Source organism: Tinamus guttatus, unplaced genomic scaffold, assembly GCF_059628265.1.
Source record: "Tinamus guttatus ecotype Peru unplaced genomic scaffold, ASM5962826v1 Tinamus_guttatus_pri_ptg000297l, whole genome shotgun sequence".
NCBI classification, from domain to species: Eukaryota; Metazoa; Chordata; class Aves; order Tinamiformes; family Tinamidae; genus Tinamus; species Tinamus guttatus.
Genome location: NW_028288831.1, coordinates 1,626,336 through 1,644,924, shown reverse-complemented (window position 1 = coordinate 1,644,924; position 18,589 = coordinate 1,626,336). Strand labels below are relative to the sequence as shown.

At 45.8% G+C, this 18,589-nt stretch overlaps 1 protein-coding gene across 1 annotated transcript in view; it reads right to left on the bottom strand.

The window, feature by feature from the left end:
- Nucleotides 1-1,916, bottom strand: part of ASTN2 (astrotactin 2) — a 351,063-nt gene extending 349,147 nt beyond the window's left edge. The window contains exon 1 of the mRNA XM_088527956.1: nt 1,616-1,916. Coding sequence (XP_088384082.1) covers nt 1,616-1,916 — 301 coding nt within the window. The remainder of the gene's footprint in view (nt 1-1,615) is intronic.
- Between the last annotated feature and the right edge of the window lie 16,673 nt (nt 1,917-18,589).

The window sequence follows — 18,589 nt, the reverse complement described above, 5'->3', positions numbered from 1 at the left end:
CAGTACATATTTAAGAGCACACAAATAATCAAAATCTCAGGCAAGCAAAAGAGATTTTTTTAGCCTGAGACACGGTCTCTCTGCCAGCAGTCACTCACAGAAGGAGGATTTGCCACACAAGATCATCTCTCTGATCTATCAAGATGAATTTCTCTCCTTTAACATGAGCTACTACCCACACTGTACACAGAGGAGTTCTTTGCCTTACGATATATTTAGCCCAGTGTGCAGTTCACACCCAGTCCCTGAAGAAACTGTACTCTAACCTGAAAATTCAGGGCAGCAAACCATGAAACTTCCCGTTACTCTTAATCATTATAAGGTAAATGTCAATCCTACTGCATCAAATCTTTGAGTCACTCCATTTCAAGCAATAAAAGTGAAATCTGGTTTGCTTGGGATTTTTGTGGTTGACCAACCATGTCTAAGGAAGCCAAACTGCAGAGCCAGAACCAAGGAGGTGCAGTTCAAGAAGTACCATCAACTTACTTATTGCAGGCACGCACAAGGAGAAAGCTTCACAGAGGGCAAAATGACAGGACCAGGAACCCCGACCGTTCTCCTACTGCAGCACATGATGCTCAGTGAAACAGCGGTCACTTCCACAGGGCAAGGGAGCAGACCGGCACCTCGGCCCATTGCATGGGAAATACCTTGACATGGGAGCTGCACACAAGGATATGCAACACCCGGGAAGTCACAACGGGGCTGCGTTAAGCACAAAGTTCAGTAGGTACTCCAACTATCCTAGCTTTAGGCACCAAAAAACAAGAAAGCTAGTGGATAAGAAAGAGCTGTGTAGAGATAAGCAACAAACCCCTCAGTGATCTGCACGGAAAACATCAGGCTTTCCATGCAGAATCCCGAGCAGTTCACTTTTGCCGAGCGCAGCAAGGCAGGTCAACGCACACACCAGGATAAAAGTGACAAGGTGCAGCTTGGGCGCCCCATGTAAAAAGACAGGATCAGGCACCAACATGAAAGTATGACAACATAAATCTTCCTAGCCCCACTTCCCTCATCCCCCACTTCCTAAGGGATAAAAATAAATAAAAATAAATAAAAATAAAAAGCTAAAATATGGCATAAGTCTGCAGGCATTCTGCAACAGACCCAGCAACCGGAGTTGTGCATGAAGCAAGACAAGCACTTATAAATTCAGTCTCCTGCTAGACAAACAGTCCCTCCTTCCCTGCCAGGCTCCACTGTAGCTTCTCTAGGGTGAAGCATTTAAGTTGAAGTAAGAGAGACAGCACCCATCACTTTATAGTCTGGATGAAGATGCTTTACTTGCAGGTCTTTTGAAAAAATAAAGACAAAAAAAAAAACCAAAAAGGCAACACAGCAGCCTCCAGGCCCTGATGTATAAAAAGGGAAGATACCAGAGAAGGGGGGTGCGCACCAAGGACAAGGGCAGGTTGGGGAGATGGGGGGGAAGCTGCAGCCCCCGCGGGCCGGGAAGCCCCGGGCGCTCCGCGACGTCGCGGGAGCGGGGGGAGCCCCGGGGCGGCCGCGGGGACCGGAGCGACCGCCGGGGGATGCGGGCAGGGAGGGCGGCGGGTTACCCGGGTCTGCGGAGGGGGGACCGAGCCGGCCCGCGCCGTCGCGCGCCTACCGAGGGTGAAGAAGGGCAGCTCGGTGTTGTCCAGGTCGTCCTGCACGGCGACGCGCCCGGGCAGCTCGTTGCGGACGAAGAGCATGAGGCGGGAGTCGGCGGCGGCGGCGGGCGGCGGGGCGCCGCTCCAGCTGATGTCGTTCTCGCGGAGCACGGGCAGCGTGGACACCGTGACCGTCTTCACGCGGCACGGGCCGGCGGGCTCCCGCGACGCCGCCGAGCCGGGCCCGCCGCCCGGCAGCGCCAGCAGCGCCAGCAGCAGCACCGAGGAGGCGGCATCGCGGCGCGGCGGGGCGGCCATGCCGGGCCGGGCCGGGCCAGCGCAGCGGAGCCGCGGCCGCGCGAGCCGAGCCGAGCCGAGGCGAAGCGGAGCGGAGCGGAGCGGAGCGAGCGGCGCCCGGCGCACTGAGCCGCCCCGGCCCCGCCGCCGCCGCCCGGCTCCGCCTCCCGCACCGCCCCGGCCCCGCCGCCGCCTCCTCCGGGGATGCTCGCGCGGCCCGGATCCTTCCAGCCTCCCTGGGCGCCGCTGAGCAGCCCCCAGAGCACGAGCGAGGAGAGATCCTCACCGTTAACAGCGCCCCCGCCTTAAACCTGCTCGCCCCTCCGGCTCTCCTTTCATCAGACTTAATTCCAGCCATCTGCCTTTTTTTTTTTTTTTTTTTTTTTTCTTCCCTCCTCTCTGCACTTTCGTATTTAATCTGTTAACTCATCCCTGTCTCTCCCAGACTGTTTTTCGCTTCCTACCTGTAGCAGCTTCTCCCCTTTGCCTCCCATATGAGCAGCACAGTGCCTACCTCATTTACAGCCCTATTTGTCTTCCATCACCCTCTTTTTGCTCTCTTTCCTCCCTTCCATCCCCTTGGCCTTCTCTCTTTCCTCTACTGTTAAATTCTCCTTCCATCACTGCTCTCTTCGCACATCATTCCTTCTTCTTCTTTCTCACTCCTTCCACATCTTCCCCCTTCTAGCAGTGGGATCTAACTCATTGCCAGGTTCTTGCCTCCTGTGGGATGATCACCTGGGTGCAAGCACACAGTCATGTGCTCCAGGGGAGCTCTCGCTAGTTATTGCCTTTCTGTAGGCAAATGGGCACCTCTAATTTCCAGGGCACATGGAGGTGTCTCACACTGACAAATTCAGAGTGGCAAACTGGAGAAGTGCAGCAAAGATCTGGCCTGGTCTTAAGAGCTAGGACTTAAATGAGGGCCAGAGGGATGAGTGCTACTGAGGTTTGTCCCTGTCCCACAGCTGTCCATCGTAGGGATCCCAGGACCCACCAAGGGCTGGAGTTTGAAACCAGACAAGCTCCACTGCAGGGGACTGGTTCCTGCTCTGCCTCCAGCCAGGATGGAGCCAACCAGTTCCTCCGTTGGGGAAGTTGGAATTGCAGGGATTAATCTGAATGTGGACAAAATAGACCCTGTGAACCCTGTTGCTGCATGAATTCCTGCCCGCAGCTGGGCATGACTAACAGCAACAAGGAGAGACGTCCTGCAGGAGATGCGAGCCAGTGACTCACAACGATTTCCCAGTGACTGCTAATCTACCTGAGTTTATTTGTAGTCGCACATAGAAAAGAAGATTTAAAAACCCCAACAAAGCATTCTTAATGCTAAGGCTCATATTATTTCCACAGACTAATTAAGATCAATTCATCATCTAGCTATTGAGGTAAAACAGCCTTGAAAGGTACCTTGGTCATCAGATGTTAAAACAATGACGAGGGCAGGATGGCGAAGAAAAACATGTTTTTGATTTTTTTTTTGTTTGTTATTTTTTTTTGTTTATGGGGGAAAGGGTAGGTACTGGACTAACAGTCTGTTGTCAGTACATGTACCGATTTCCCGATTGTGTATACGGGTTTCTTTTCTCCTGATTTTGAAAATTTGTGAAAAAAAAAGTGACTATCTGCATAGTTATAGGAAATGACACAGAAGGTGTTATGGCTAAAAAGTGCTTGGTGTTAGGTTGTTTTAGCCCTCAGGGGTAGGAGTTGCATACAAAGATACGTTCACTCATCCAAGCCCAGCTTCTTTACCTAGGATGTTTGTGTGCGGTTCTTCTGGAGTCTTGCTGTGCATCTAGCAGAGCGACTGGGGGACGGATTTCAGCCATACCCAGATTTTGTCTGATCTAAAGTGTGCAATGGAGCCATCAGATCAGTGGTTTTTAGAGATGAAAGGCAAGGGTGGCTTCAAATGCTTTCTGTGCTACTGAATGCATGACTTTGGGCAAGTCCTAGGACAGCAGAAAATAGAGCTGTGAGGGACTTTGCCTCATCTATGCCCATGCCCAAAGATCTGCTCAGCTTACTCGATCTTTGTCTCAATACCCCTGCCAGTAAAGTGCAGCTAATATCTATCTTCTGCCAAGCACACTGAGATTTTTGTATGACAAACCCTCCTGTAGGAACATAGATATTATGACAAAGGAGAACTTTCTTCAAACCACTGCCTTTAAATAGACGCATTCAGTTTATATTAAGCCTAGGTTCTTCCTGGCATAAATGCAAATCTTTATGTTATCATTTTTGTGCAAATAGAATTCCACCTGGTTTTTAATTCCAGGGAATTGTTAGCTAAATGCACAATTTCACTGTTTGAAAGCTACCAATAAAATTTCCAAATTGAAATATATTATTCTTGGTTTATAACTGTTATAATGGATTTCTATTTTCCACCTGGAGTAGCGTTCAACAAAAAAAATGAACGGCATTAACACTGCATCCTGAGAAAGTTTCACTCACTAATAAGGCATTTTAGGGGCACCCAGAGAAGTTTGCATACAACTTGCTTAGTGTGAGTTACTTTAAGTGCACACAAGTGGAGGGTTTTCAAGACAACAGCATGGTCCATAACCCAGATTTCTGTTTCTCCCTAAATGAGGTCCCTGTTTTTGATATTTTTTTTTCCCCGCTGTATTTTGTGTCTCCTACCCTTTTTCAGGGAAGTCAGTGACAGCCTGACCATGGATTTCAATAGCCTCAGGACCAAGAATACCAGCAAAACTGGTGTTCCTATTAAAAACTCAAGAGCAGAAAAGGAAACTTGTCTCACAAATAGAACCCTCATTAACCTGACAAGATCCACAGTGAGGGGATGATGCAGTGGACAGGTCTCCGACAGGTTGTCGGCAGGCACCAGTTCTGTTTTCCTCCTGCTTGCTAACCGACTGGATTTTTTGGGAACCAAATCGGGTCGCAAAAGGCAGGGTTACTTTCCACCTTTTTTGCCTCCCTGGCCACCCTTTTCCTTGTCAATAGACAGTCGGCACTTGAGGATTGTGATTCTCACATGCAGAAACCTAACACCACCAGTATAACCATAACAGATTAAAATGAGATATTGAGGGCTATTGAATCTCTCCAGTGTGTACATGTGGGCTTTTAACTACAAAAGCACAGACTTTCTCTGCCTGAGCTGGGAGAGCATCTCTGCTGTTTAGCCGTACAGTGGGCTGCTCTCAGGTGGAACAGCCTCTAGAAGCAGGCGCAGCATATGTTGTGTGTCATGTGAAGCAGGAACCTTGGCTATGCTGAAACATGCCTACCTTATGTCTACATCTGCCTACATTCATTCCAGATTTTCACCTGAGTGCATTTTAAGCACAAGCTTAGAGACATTCTAATTTATCTCTTATAGCTAAGCAGGGCAATTTCACTGCACGACCATATCCCAGGTGGGATTCGGGCAAACCTAGGATTTTGTGCCTCAATGGAGAACTTTGTGCAGATGTTTTGCTGGAAAATGCTTAACATATCTATACTATCTAAGTGGCAAAGGGACAGGGAGGGAAAAGAGTGACTCTAAAGGGTCACAGATGAAGCATTCTTTGACTTTCAAAGCTGTGAACTGGATTTTTGGACACCCAGAACTAATGCATCTTTTATCAGTTGGTACAGAAGAGGAGGAGGTGATTGCAAAGATATCAATAACAGTTTTCTGAAGTGGTTTTTCGGTTGGCCCTATTACAAAAGATATGTACATTCTGCAGAAATCATTAAAATGCACTATGTATTTGCAATATATAGAACAATTTATACATCTATAAGGTGTAGCAGAAATCCTCCTGCTAGCAAGTGGAGGGGAAAGTCACTCAGTTATGATGTAATCAGAGACTTATATTTCACTCTGTAAGGTTTGTACCAGCATCAATAACTCCACTAAAGAAGACAGATTTTTTTATATATATTCTGAAAGAAATACCACAAAATTAATTTTGTTTCTAAACCGCGGTATATAAATGCTGGTCTGCAGACGTATGATGTGGTCTACAACCACATTGCTCAAGCTGTGCCTTTGTCAGCTCTTGCAAGCAAAGCAAGAGACCGGCTAGGTCAGCAATTCAGAAAAATGCCTCCCGGGAGAAAGAGCCTTGGGAGGTGGGCAGGGCCCTTTGCAATTGGGGAGATGACGTGCTTGCCTCTAGGTTGTAGGTCAGCAGACCCCACGCTGTGCTCAAGGCTGCAGGAGATGTTGTATCTCTGACACAGCATCACACTAGGATCTTCCTGACCACTTCTAGGCAGGCGCCCTGAGGGGACAGTTTGCAAAAGCAGGGTTGCTAAAGCTAGCAGCCAGGAGCAGCTGAATTTCTACCTCCCTCCTCAAGTATGGGTTAGATACAGCAGTTGGTTCCCACCTTTTCCTGGACAGCCACTTTCTGCCCTGGAAAACAGTTCCCAGTTTCAGTCCAGAAGAGTGTAGACTTTGATAATGGAGAGAGGATTATAAACAAAGGGCTGCAAGATTTGTAGAGCTAGGAAAGACTTAAACATTTGGGGTTGAGATGCAGGTAAACAGTTTTGTTACAAATAAGAGCCCTGCCTCTGTCACACAACCTTGAATTACTTAGGTGGGAAGATGTTCAGGTCCTCATTCCATGCTCATTGCTCTGGTTTCACGGCCACTTTCTAATAACAACCTCAACCTGGTTTCACATCACTCTAAGAACATCCTTGTAGCTCACCCTGGAGCCCACTGTGGCTTTGGCCAGGTGTTGTTTGATTATAGCAGTGTGCTATACATGCTGAGCCCCTCCTGGAACCAAAGCCACATGGAAAAGGGTCCTTGCAAATCCAAAGGATCCCTGCTTAGACATACCGAGTCAGATAAGCATTTTGCTCCAAGTCACCTCTCCAAACAGCCCCACTGCTGGAGCAAGGCATGCAAGGCATGCAGCAAATGCACCTAGAGAGTCTGCCAATAGTTGCATAAAACACACAAGGTGGAAACCCAGGCGTGACTAGAGAGCGACCTGTTGCTGGAGCCAAAGGCTGGGGAATTCAGCTGTTTTCTGGAAGGGCTTTACAGTAGGAATGCTTTGTGCTGGCTCTTCCCCTCCTTCTCTGTAGAGAAGCTAGTCCATCAATGTCTGCCCTCAGACACCCTTTCATGAGCGATAACAGCCTCCAGCAAGGCTCCTCTCCTTCCCAAGATAAAAGAAACTTTAAATGCATGTAACTCTTGTAATGCAAAAACTGATTAATTAAGTAGAGTACAAGTGAAACTTCTTTGATGCATGAAATATTAAGGAGCAGCAAGGGGAAGGAGAGAGGAGAGTCGTGCTGGGGAAGGGCACAAGTATTGGCTTTCCCTTAGAGATAGATGGGCTAAGGAACCAGGAGGCTAAACTGCAGCTCGTGCATCTTCTGCAGGACAGTCTGTCCACACAGATAGATACCAGTGAGGAAAGGAATCTGCACTTCTTGCCTATCTTAAGCAGATAGTTTTTATTCCACATCCAAGCCCTGCATGTTCACCCGGCTTTACTCACAGAGACACAGGAAAGGGACAGTGTCTGATTAAACTTTCATGAAAAATAATCTCTGGTTGATTCATTGTTTTTTTATCTTGTGATGGATGCAAGAAAGTGAAGGGAAATGAGCCTTCGGTAAAAAGGAACAGCTCCATTCTGGAAAAGCCAGCCTGGCTTTTAGGCAGATGAAGCTCTCCCAAAGGACATGTGAGTAGTTAACTGTGTTATGGGTTTGCAAGTGCCATTTCCACACTGAACTATAAAGGAGAGCAAGCAGATAAACCTGCATATTTAGTGAGGGGTTTGCAGCAGCCCTTGGCAGGGCATAAGGAGAACTCAATGCCAGGGTGCTAGCTCTGTACAAAAGTAGAGTCAGACAGTCCACGAAAAATTTAAAAAACCCCACAAAACTCCCCAAACCACCAAAAGACATCAGTTACCTGCTAGGTCCATGTAAGTGTCCGCAGCAGAATCCAGAATCTTTCAGCTTTCTGCCTGGCACCTTCTCAGATGACCCACAGGGATCTGCTTTTGCTTCTGAAGAAGTCTCTGTCAGATGAGACCTGTTCTGCACAAAGTCACCAGTTACATCAGAGTATCATGATGGACCTAACTCTTCTCTAAAGCCCCAGCCACACAGCCGGGTTGGAGCTTCTTAATAACCAAATGGTGATGGTGTAGCCTACATTAGCTGTATAAAGGGTAATCAATGAATAAATGGGTTAATTATATCCACCACAGAATTTAATTAGAGCATCTCTCTTCACTCTGCTTCAGCCAGAATCTCAATTATAAATCTTTATTTTCAAGGTTTTACAGCTTGGACATAAAAAATTGCTGTGGGCTTAAACATGAAACACAAGGTCTTCTGTTCAGAGCCTGCTGAAGTGGGTGTTTGTTTGTTTGTTTTTAAAAACTTTTTTTTTTTAAAAAAAAAAAAAGGTCAGGCTGTGGGACCAGATGGCTGGAGGGAAAGTTAATGAAGATGCAGGGCTTTTCTGAAAGAGGTAGCTTGCTGAAAGCGTGGGCAGCTTAACAGCCTTTGCGAGGCTTCTTGGCTGGGGAATGTGCCCCAGGGCCACCAGGTGTGTGCTCGCCCCCATCTCCCCCTGCACACACACTCCCCCTTTCCAAAATCCTGCTCCCAGGGAAGGAGAAAGGCTGGGTACGGTGACCTGGAGCAGCTGAAAAAGCAGGAGGCAAATTAAGAACTGCATTACCTTCTTTAATTTGTTATGATTTTGAAAGGAATTTAGGACCCACCTCCTGCTTTCTTGATTGGCAGTATTGAAATCCATTACTCTGTCTCCACACTCTCAGCTACTCTGATCAGTTTAAAACATTCATAGATTTAGAAAGGAAGAGGCAGAGGCAACAAACATGTCGACAAGAAGCTGCTGTGAGCTCAGGTCACATCCTTGTTCAGAGGATCTGTTAGTTTGATTTCTTCATAGGGTTAATGAGTGGATTTGCTTTTCCTGCCCTATGCCAACTCCCATCTCCTCTCTGCAGGAAAAGGATGATTAGCAGAAGGGTTCCCTTCTGAGCAGCCAAACTCCCTCCGTGCCCTGCCAGGCTCCTGGTAGCAATGACTGACACCAGGCTGTCCCCTCTTCTCTCTGCATAATAAAACTGTCTTAGGCCCTGCAAACATTTCTGGGAACGCTGCAGATCCTCCGTCTTCTACCAGCTTTGGCCTCTCTCACATGTCAGTGCATTCTGGAAGGATTTTTCCCCCCCTCCCCTCCCAGTGATGCCCTTCTGCACATACCACGTGCCCTTAAATGCATATGCACTTGGTAAACCAGAACAAATCTATTGGGTAAGTCAGATGCTAGTAATGCAGTATACATATTTAACCAGCAGATCACAGCAGCTGATTGTGTGGTTGGTGCACCTAGGAATTTAACCCTTAGAGCGCACTGGCAGGTATCAGCCAGCCAGCCAAATTGTTGCTCAAAAGGCTATGATATATAGTGTGAATTACCGGTAATAAAGAAAAAGATATATGGGATGGATTAATCAAATCATAAATTTCTTAAGTCTCTGTGACATTCTATAAATCAAATTTGGCTGTATGTTTCTGGCCACCATTCAATGTATTATGTGAAGTGCAGACGGCTTACATGTTTAAACACAGATATTTTTTCAGTGGTCATTTGGAGAAAATATGTTTTTTTCTAAAAAGACCATGTTCATGTATGTCCAGCTGTACTATTGACTTGACTTGTGTCAGTTTTAGCTTCATGAGACAAAGTGACGGGGCTTTCTAAAGATAGAAAAGAACTAGCCAGGCCTACCAACCATCCTGATATTTAGGGGTTTAGCCTATTTTTGCATGCATAGCAGTTGGAAACCCTAGAATAGAACATTCTGCTGGGACCTCAGCAAGCACCAGCCACTTCACTAATGAGATCAAGTGGGATATTAGGGAGGTTGCACTCTGTCCAGCCTGATACAAAAGAATAAATAAAAAAAGAGGAGCAAGATATTCATCTTCTGCATTTGATATGGCTGCCCTATGCTCATTTTCATTAAAAAAAAGAAAAAGAAAAAAAACAAAAATATTTATCTCTCTATATTTCTATCTATCTGTATATATATCACTTGAAATCATCTCTTCATACCGGTGTCCCTCCCCAGCTTAAACTTAAACCCTGTTTCAGCTCTGCTGGAAGCACAACTCCTCAGTTTCTATGCCCATGAAATCTCTGTTGTTTTGATGTTCAAGGACAATCTCTCTGGTAGTGCTTCTTCCAAACTTAACCCTCACACGAGCCCCAGCTAACACCAGAAGTTGTCTTGGGACCTCTGCTGGCCCCATCAAAACTGAATTAAGGAGTTTTCCATCAGACAGGCTGCCTGGCCTTTGAAGACCCCAGATATTTGGTGTCAGGTCATAACAAAATAAGAGCAACAGTGTGCTTAGAGCTAGCTTGCTCCATGGCCCAAACATCAATATGTATTTACTGAAGGGAGCAGAAAGTCTTAGAAGTTCGATTTCTTTTTAACCATCCATGAGAGACACGAAACGAGGAGATTAAACACCAAGACAAAACACCCATAAATAACACTGACAATTTAAATCCACAAAAGCCAGGACGTTTGTCATGAAACCTCCTGCTGTCTCCTCCAGCCCTGGCACAGCGGTGCTTCTGATTTTGTTTACAGGGCTAGCATCAGAGCATCCGCCTTCACTTTGAACCCGGCTCTCATATAGAGACCACATGTAGCCACTAGCCATCAAAATCCTACAATGACCAAGAAACCAGAATCATGAAGAGTTATTGTTTTTTTTCCTCCTTTCTCCAAAGGGAAGCAGAACCCCCCAGGAAGAGGTTTTCTGTGTGTAACTGCGAGGAAAAGCAAATCCAAGCAGGTGAGGGTTAAACCCAGAGATGCTCTTAATCCAAGGCTGGGGCCGGGGGCTGCAACGGGACCGCGCGCCTGGCAGCGGATGCCCTCTGTTGGCATCTTGTAGAAATATGATTAGCAGCACTCGCTGCCTGCTCCCAACCAACACGATTCGCTCCCTGCTTCGGCAGCGCTGCAGGGAGCAGCCTCGTACACGAACACAAGGCAAACGGTGGCACCTGCCGCACGGAACCCACTCGCTCCCTAGCAAGTGATGCAAAAAATGCAAGTGATGACCTGCTCAGAAAGGGACGCTTGAGTCCCTTTCCAGCACAGTGATGCTAACACCCAGGAATCGGTGGCCGTAGGCCGCTTCCCACCTCAGCCCCTGCTCTGGTCGGGAGCAGCAGGGATGAGGCGGTTGTGCCTCTGTTTGCCAGTGCTCGGATGCTGCTCCGTGACGGGTGCAGGGGCAGCGTCTTGTAGTGCCTGAGCTGCAGCTTCCTGCAGGGACCAGCTCTGTTGGCAGCTCCAGGAAGAGCATCTGACTGGCAGATGAGGGAAGTGGAATGCACAAGGAGAGGGAAGCAGTGATTAGCAAGCAATGGCCTTGCCATTATACTCAGAAAATGTGGACCACAAGTTTGTAGAGAGCAGGGTTCTTTTCTCCTCTAAAACCGACTCCTCTGAGCACATACAAAAGAAGCAGGACACACAGTAGTCAGCGGCACCACTGCATCCCAGGCTTGTGCTGTAGCATGAGCAACCAACACAAGCAACCCTTCTCCTGAGACCACACTTTCTTCTGCACACCTTGGCCACACCAGAAGACCAGGTGAGCAACTGCTTCCCAGCAGATCTCAAGGCTTAAGAAGGATGGATGTAGCAGGAGCATCCTGGTAGGACTGTCAGTTCTCAGAGAGCTTGTGGCATGGGAATAATCCTTCTCAGGTATCTAGATGTCACTGTGATGCATGTCACAGGGCCTATTCCCTACACAAAGAAAGTCTCTGCATCAAGGATGGCAGAAAGTGGCCTGGAGAGCTTGGAACCACCTCACGGCATTGGCCTATGAGGAGGCATCCCAACACAGAGCAGGGGATATCTGCAGCATCTGCTATGGCTTGCTGCACCTCATGGCTTGCAGCAGTGTTAATTTAGACCTTGCCACTGTCTCTAAAACAATGACAACCTTTGAGGAGGTCCGGTGAGGGCAGGTATCATTTCTAACATTAAACCACCATCCTACCCCATTCCTCTGGCATGCTACAGCTCCACTGTTGGGCTTTTCTCACACCACGGCCACCAGGCAGCTTGTGCCCTTCCAGAGGGAAGAAGGTGATGGGCCAAACCTTGCATTCAGCTCAGCAGCACGGAGCTAACTCAGTCTGGTCACAATTAAATTGTCCACGTCCACAAGCAGCTTTGGATTCCCTCACCCCTGAGCCCCCAGATAGCTCCTTTATGACCCTCCATGGGGCTCCAGGTAGCATAATGGAATATTGCTCCTCAGCGTATGCCCTATGGACAGATTGGGGTTGGAAAGGTGTCTCACAGTGCTGGGATTCATCTCAGAAACCACTAGAGGCCAAAACTAAGAGCTACCAGGAGGGCCCCATGTCCATACCTCCTCTCATGGCAGCTCAGAGCTGGGACCCTGCTCTTTGCCTCATCCTTAAGTTGGGTCACGGTGGAGAAAAAAAAAAAAAAAGCAAACATTTTTTCTAGTGACTTGTGGCTATTTTATTGCTAAAGAAAGCAAAAGCAAACTCTGAACCTAAGGATATCATAAGCAATAAATGATGATTATTCCAGTTACGGTCTCCTCTGTGCGTCTCTCGGAGGAGACATTATAACAGAGATTATATATTGTAAGAGTGGATTTACCCTTAGAGGGAACCTTAAGTACCTTGTTCCTAAAATGAGTTTGAATGTTGTTTTAATGGTAGATAAAAAAGGGAGAAAAAAAAAAGGAAAGAAAAAGAAGAAAAGGCTCAGAGATGGTTTTCTAGTTTGCCTACATGTGAAGGGGAGACTTGTAAATCCTATTTTGCTATATCAGGGATAATCTAAACAGCCAGAAATAAGAAATGTGAATAATCTTAAGTAAACCCTGTGAAATCAATGCAAATATTTAAGTCACTTATTCAAAAGAAACCATAGCAAGATCTGCCTTGAGAAAGACACATCAAAGAATATCAAGGTTCTTACATCTAAATAAAATTATACTATCCTGATCTGTGACCCAAATTTAGCCGCTGTCTCAATTGCAAGAGAACATGTTATAACCAGCTTGGTGTTTCTTGGAAGGTCTCAAGATCATGAGAGTATTTTGATATTACCTTAAATTATTGCAAAAAAAAAAAAAGTAAAATAATTTTATGGCTGTGTTTTATGGATTCATCCCATCTGTGAAAATGCTGCTTGGCAGGAACTGCAACGCGGCTGCACCTTCTTGCTCTTTGCTCAGCACTACTGCCCCAGTTGGGCCTGGCACCTACCGAGAGCCCTGAGCAAAGCAGGACCCAGATGCTCTTGGGGTGATTCAGGTCACTTCGAGCCACTTCATCCCATGGCTTCGTGGAAAGGGCAACATGATATTCCATACCAAACCAACTGCCATTCCCCCTTCCCTGGTTTTGGGGAAGGACTGGGTAATGTCTGCGGCTCATGAATATGTAATTGCTCAGTGCCTGTGCAGTACGCTGCTAATTGCCTTTGTTCTTCCAGCGGGAAATTCTCAGAGCATCTTAAGAGTTTTTCTTTTATTCAGTCAATTTTCTGAGTCATCCTTTTAGCTTCATCAGGGTTTAATAGGAGCTGAAATTCTCTTTCCAACAAGTCCAAACAACCTTACTTTTATGTATAAAGTCTTCCAGTTCTCCAAATAGTCTTCTTAATTTAATTAATTCTTAAAGAGTGCCTTTAAACTTGAGTAGTCATTAAAGAAGTTATTGTCCTTTTTTTCTTAACAACCTTTAGTGAGGTGGCTCTTGAGAGATAACTAATCCTCCAATTAATGTAAATATTCTATGCTCCAGCTATTCCTATGGTAGTAACAAATTCCAGCATCATCTGATCTTGCAGCATTGTAAATGAAGCATCTCACTAGTCATATAACGAGTGCAATGGCAAAATTATTTGTGACTGTTTGTACACACCTGCACAATATTCACAACTGCCTCTCTCAGGAGAAGCTTGTCATCTCAAACATTTAAGGAACCAACCAAGCCTTACAGCAATGACAGGAAACGTGAGTTGAACAAGAGCAACCAATATTTTCCAGGGAATGTTTCTAGTCTTCATTTGTTTTTATTTGAAGTCCAGAAATTGTGTATGGGCAAAATTATTTGTAATAAGGATTATATATCATTTTTGTCTGTTCTAAAGATTTTTTCTTCTTTTAGGAAAAAAAAAAAGAAACTTGATTTTTATCACACTGCTTATAGACCTGCTAACACGTTCCTTCTTTTTTTTTCTTAAATTTCCTAAAAGATTTATTTTCTTGCAATAAAACTCGTGACCATACAAAACTACCATTCCGTACATTTTTTTCTCTTTGCTCAAACACTTCTTAGCTATTGTGTGTTGACCAAATGGTTTCTTGCTTTACAATCCACTACTAGTACTACATTTACAGATTGCAATTAAGGCCTTCAATTACATATTTTTCACAAAGCTACATGTTCCAATAGCCAACCCTTATGTATTTTCCAAAGCATGGCCAAAAAAACAAAAAATGAACAAACAAAAAACACGCACAAAAAAAGAAAAACCCATGAAGAGTATTGAAAATTAAACTAAGACTGAAGTTATAAAAACGGCCTTTAAAGTCTGGATAAACAACGCACTGTTTTATAGCCAAGAATATTATCTCTTTGATACTGAGGCTTGCTTTTGCCTGATAGAAAGCAGAATCTTCCCTGGATTTCTTTGAATGAGCCTGAAAGTTGTCCTTGCTAAAGTCAGTGTGTATATAACAGACTGATACTCACTGCAATGAAAGCAGTGCTGGATGTTTTTAGGCAATTTATAAAAGGGCATGTTTGTGATAACCCAGGGGCAAAGCATCAGCGTGTCTTTGGCTACATCTGAGCAGAGTACGGGAGTCACTGGTCCCCTTTCCCTGCTCAAACCTTGCTCACCCCCCTGGGGCAGGCGATGCTGAAGGCCTGGAGAGCAGCTGCCTTCCCAGCCAGATGTGCATATAGGGCTGCCCCCCTTGCTGTTTTAACCTGTCTCAAGCATCAGAGCGAGTGCTGGCACCTGGACAAAGTGCTGCAGCTCGGGGACTTGCTTGCAGCATGCCCTAAATTACAGCTGACAGGTAGTGCGGGCCATGCGCCGTCCTGCACAGCTCAACATCGCCCCAGCACGGACATCCCGATGGATGTTACATCCTGCTGGATGTGCGGTACCCAGGGGCAGGCAGCGGGGAGGGCAAAGCTGTCCCACCACAGCCGACCCCACTACATCACCCCCAGGCAAGACTGGCTTGGGCTGCCTCCTCCTCCTACTGCTCCTCCCTGCAGCAGGAGCCATTTAACAAAAGGAAAAACACTAAATTAAACATTTTCCCAGCAGCTCCGCCATCCCTTTGCTGGGTAGCAGCAGACACTGAAGGGGATGCAGAGCAGTTTCTGGTAAGGCTAAGTATTTTCTAAGCACGGCCTGCTGTATTTACACTCACCCACCAGTCCTCTGGTATGTCCGGCAATCTCTTCTTCCAGAGCTCCTTGGAATTGCTTTTCCCAGGCACTGAGTTTGGCTAAAGTTTTCATTCTCATCCAAGATCCAGGGAGAAAAGAAACTGCCATCAATTTCTGTTTCCAAAACTGGCTTGACAGGCAAGCCTTGCATAATCCAAACTGATGTCCTGTTTTCCCTTTCTTTTCTAGACTATTTTTGCCCTTTAGAATAACTTCCAGCTCTCATTATTCCTGTTGTTTCCCCTGATCTCTGTCCCTTTCTTCCACCTCTTCTTGTGCCTGTCATATCCCTGGACCCTGAGCTCCAGGGCAGCGTCACCGGTCTCTAGGATTACTGTACATCTCCCGGATCTTAATAAGACTTTTTTAATACAACCTAGGACAATGTTTGCCATTTCAGTAGCAGCTTGATATCACTGACTCATGTGCACTTTGTGGAACAAAATAAACCTTAGATCTTTTTGGCAGAACTGATGTCTAACTCACCTGCACAGCCCATCATCCCTAGACATATTACTTTCTGGCTACCCTAGAGGAAAACCTCTTATGTTTTGAGGCCATTTCTACAATTTGTTACAGACAGGTTTAAAGGATGGTGTCCTTGACAAATTCATGGTGAGTTAGACTCGACTCCTTGACACCTTCTAGATCCCTGCACATAGTTTATCCATATTGTCTTATAGGGATTCTTCAGAAATTGAAGTTAAATTAGTGGGTCTATAGTTTTCTTCCTCCTGTTCACCTTCCTAATGATTTTTAAAAGTTAGGCATAGTTTTTTCATTTCCAATCTTCTGGTGCTTCCAGACATTATCACAAATGATTCTGAGATTTCTTCATCCAATTCTGTAAGTATCCATGGCTTAAAATCAGCAGGTTTGGAATAATCTTCCCAGAAGGGGTTTCCTCCTTGCCTCTGTCAGTCAGCAACTGGCTTATCACCAGGAACAGAAGGGATTATATCCCTTCTAAGCATTTTATCCTCTTATCTGTGGATGTTCATTATCTGTCTATCAGTTTTTGAATCCTCCAAAGCCCTTGCTCTCAGTGGTTGTTCTGTACCACTGAGTTCTGCAAGTCAGAGCCTTCCTTCAACCCAAATTTTCCATATAATCAGAGACGGGTCCTTCTCACAGCAAAGGATGAGCAGCATCCAACCACAAGTCACAACAAGGGCAATTTGACCAAATACAAGGGAAAGTTTTCACAATAAGAGTAGCTGAACTCTGCAAGAGGAGCCTGAAGGCCTGGTGGGTCTCCATCCCTGGGGATACTCACAGCTTACCTAAACCAGCCTCAAGCAGCCTGGCCAGCTTTGAAGTTAGCCCTGCTTTGAGTAGAACCTCAAATATTCTCTAGACTATTGTAGTGGTAGAGCCTCAAACCCTCCTTGGTCTTTCAACCTGCAGTTCTGCAGCCTTCAAGGACCAGATGCAGCATCTGTAGGGTCCTCTCTTCCATATGTGCTCTGGTCACACTCTCTTCCTGACAGTGGGTATCCCTCATTGAGATAGATTTTAGATATTTCAGCTTCACCTCTTTGCCTCTGGACAGCCAAAGAGGGAGGCTGCACTGCAGATATATCTCCAGTTTTGAAACTGAGCTTTGTGAAGAAGCTCCATCTTCTCAGGCTGGGGAAAGTCCAGCAGATGGTTCCCACTGGATAGCTGCTGCTCTTCATCTGCCATTTCCTGTCCTCTTATCTTTCCCTGCCACATTGCTAAGCCAGTTGCTGGAAACGAAAGGGAACTTCTGTATAACTTCCCAGGTGATATTTATAAATGAATTTTTGTCCCAGTCTCTTCCACTGGCTCCTTTCCTCGCCTCACACCTGGGTGCAGACTGGCAGGTGAAGGGAGATGATACCAGAATCCCTCCTACATGCTTTGAGCCTTGATGGAGAAGGAAAGCGCTGCTGCCATATTGCTCTTGCCTTCCCTCCCTAGAAAATCCAGTTCCTTGTAGAGAAAATCTTGGAAGAAAAAATGTTACTTTTTCCTCTCAGGTACCCATTAATTGTCTCTGTGGGTTCTTCACTTTTGAGTGCTTATTTGCAGGTTGAAGCTGGTCATTCCCAAGTTCTAAGTCAAAGCCTTTGCACAGGCAACAGCATGTCTCTAGCCATACTTTTTCTACTACAGTGCTAAGCTCATAAAACATGTATTTACCCACATCTGAGACATCTTTATCTTAGAGAGATGACCATGAAGATTTCTTCTCTAGATAAAGACAAAAAAAAACAGAGACTGTGTGCACCTGTGCAGCAAATGGCCTCTCCAACCTCCAGTGCTGGTTGAAATTTTTTTCTCTCTCATTTTGAACCTGAGATCACTGAAAGGGTTTCATGAAAACCTTGTCTTCTTCAGTGCAGTTAGTGGTCGATCTGCTCTGCAAGGATATATGTAGGATTCAAATCCCTACTCTTGAATAAGATGAGCAGAGACTTGGCCTTTAATATCTCCATCTCAGGAGGGCAGTATGAGCACCAGACACTGGCTAGTCCTGGATAAGCTCCTGCTCTTCTGAGGTCTCCTTCCCCTTGTAAGAGAGTTTAAACATATATCCCTCTTGGCCCTGCTAGCTAAGTGAGAGAGAATTACTCAACAAGCAACCAATACACAACCACTCCTCACTGAGCATGCTCTCTAGATTTTCGATTAAGTTGGGAGACTTTTTCTTTTTAAACCAATGAATAACAAAAGTAAGTGTGACTAGAGTCACTCAAGGTCCACCTGAATGTAAAAGAAAATATATAAAAGGAGAACTAGGAAGGAAGAAGGAAGAGGAGAAAGGGAAGTCTTCATTGTAACTTCTGGATCAGTCAATAGGCTGAACCCCTTTCCTCCCCTTGGGTCAGGACACTGCCTGAAGAGACTCCTCAGGATTGAGAGCCCTCATCTGGGCGAGTGATGATTGCGCATTTGTACACTAGGTACTAGCTAATAACCCCACACCATAGGAGAGAATTTCCTATACTGACATCCAAAACCTGTTTTCCAAATGTTGCATTTGAATAAATTGTACTATTCGTGAACCTGACCACTTGTCTTGGATGCAACTGGACCTACAGTCGACAGACTGTGAGTGAATCCGATATCGCCAGAATTGAGCTTATAGTGGATCACACTATTGGGGAGCTTTATTCACTCCTAGGAA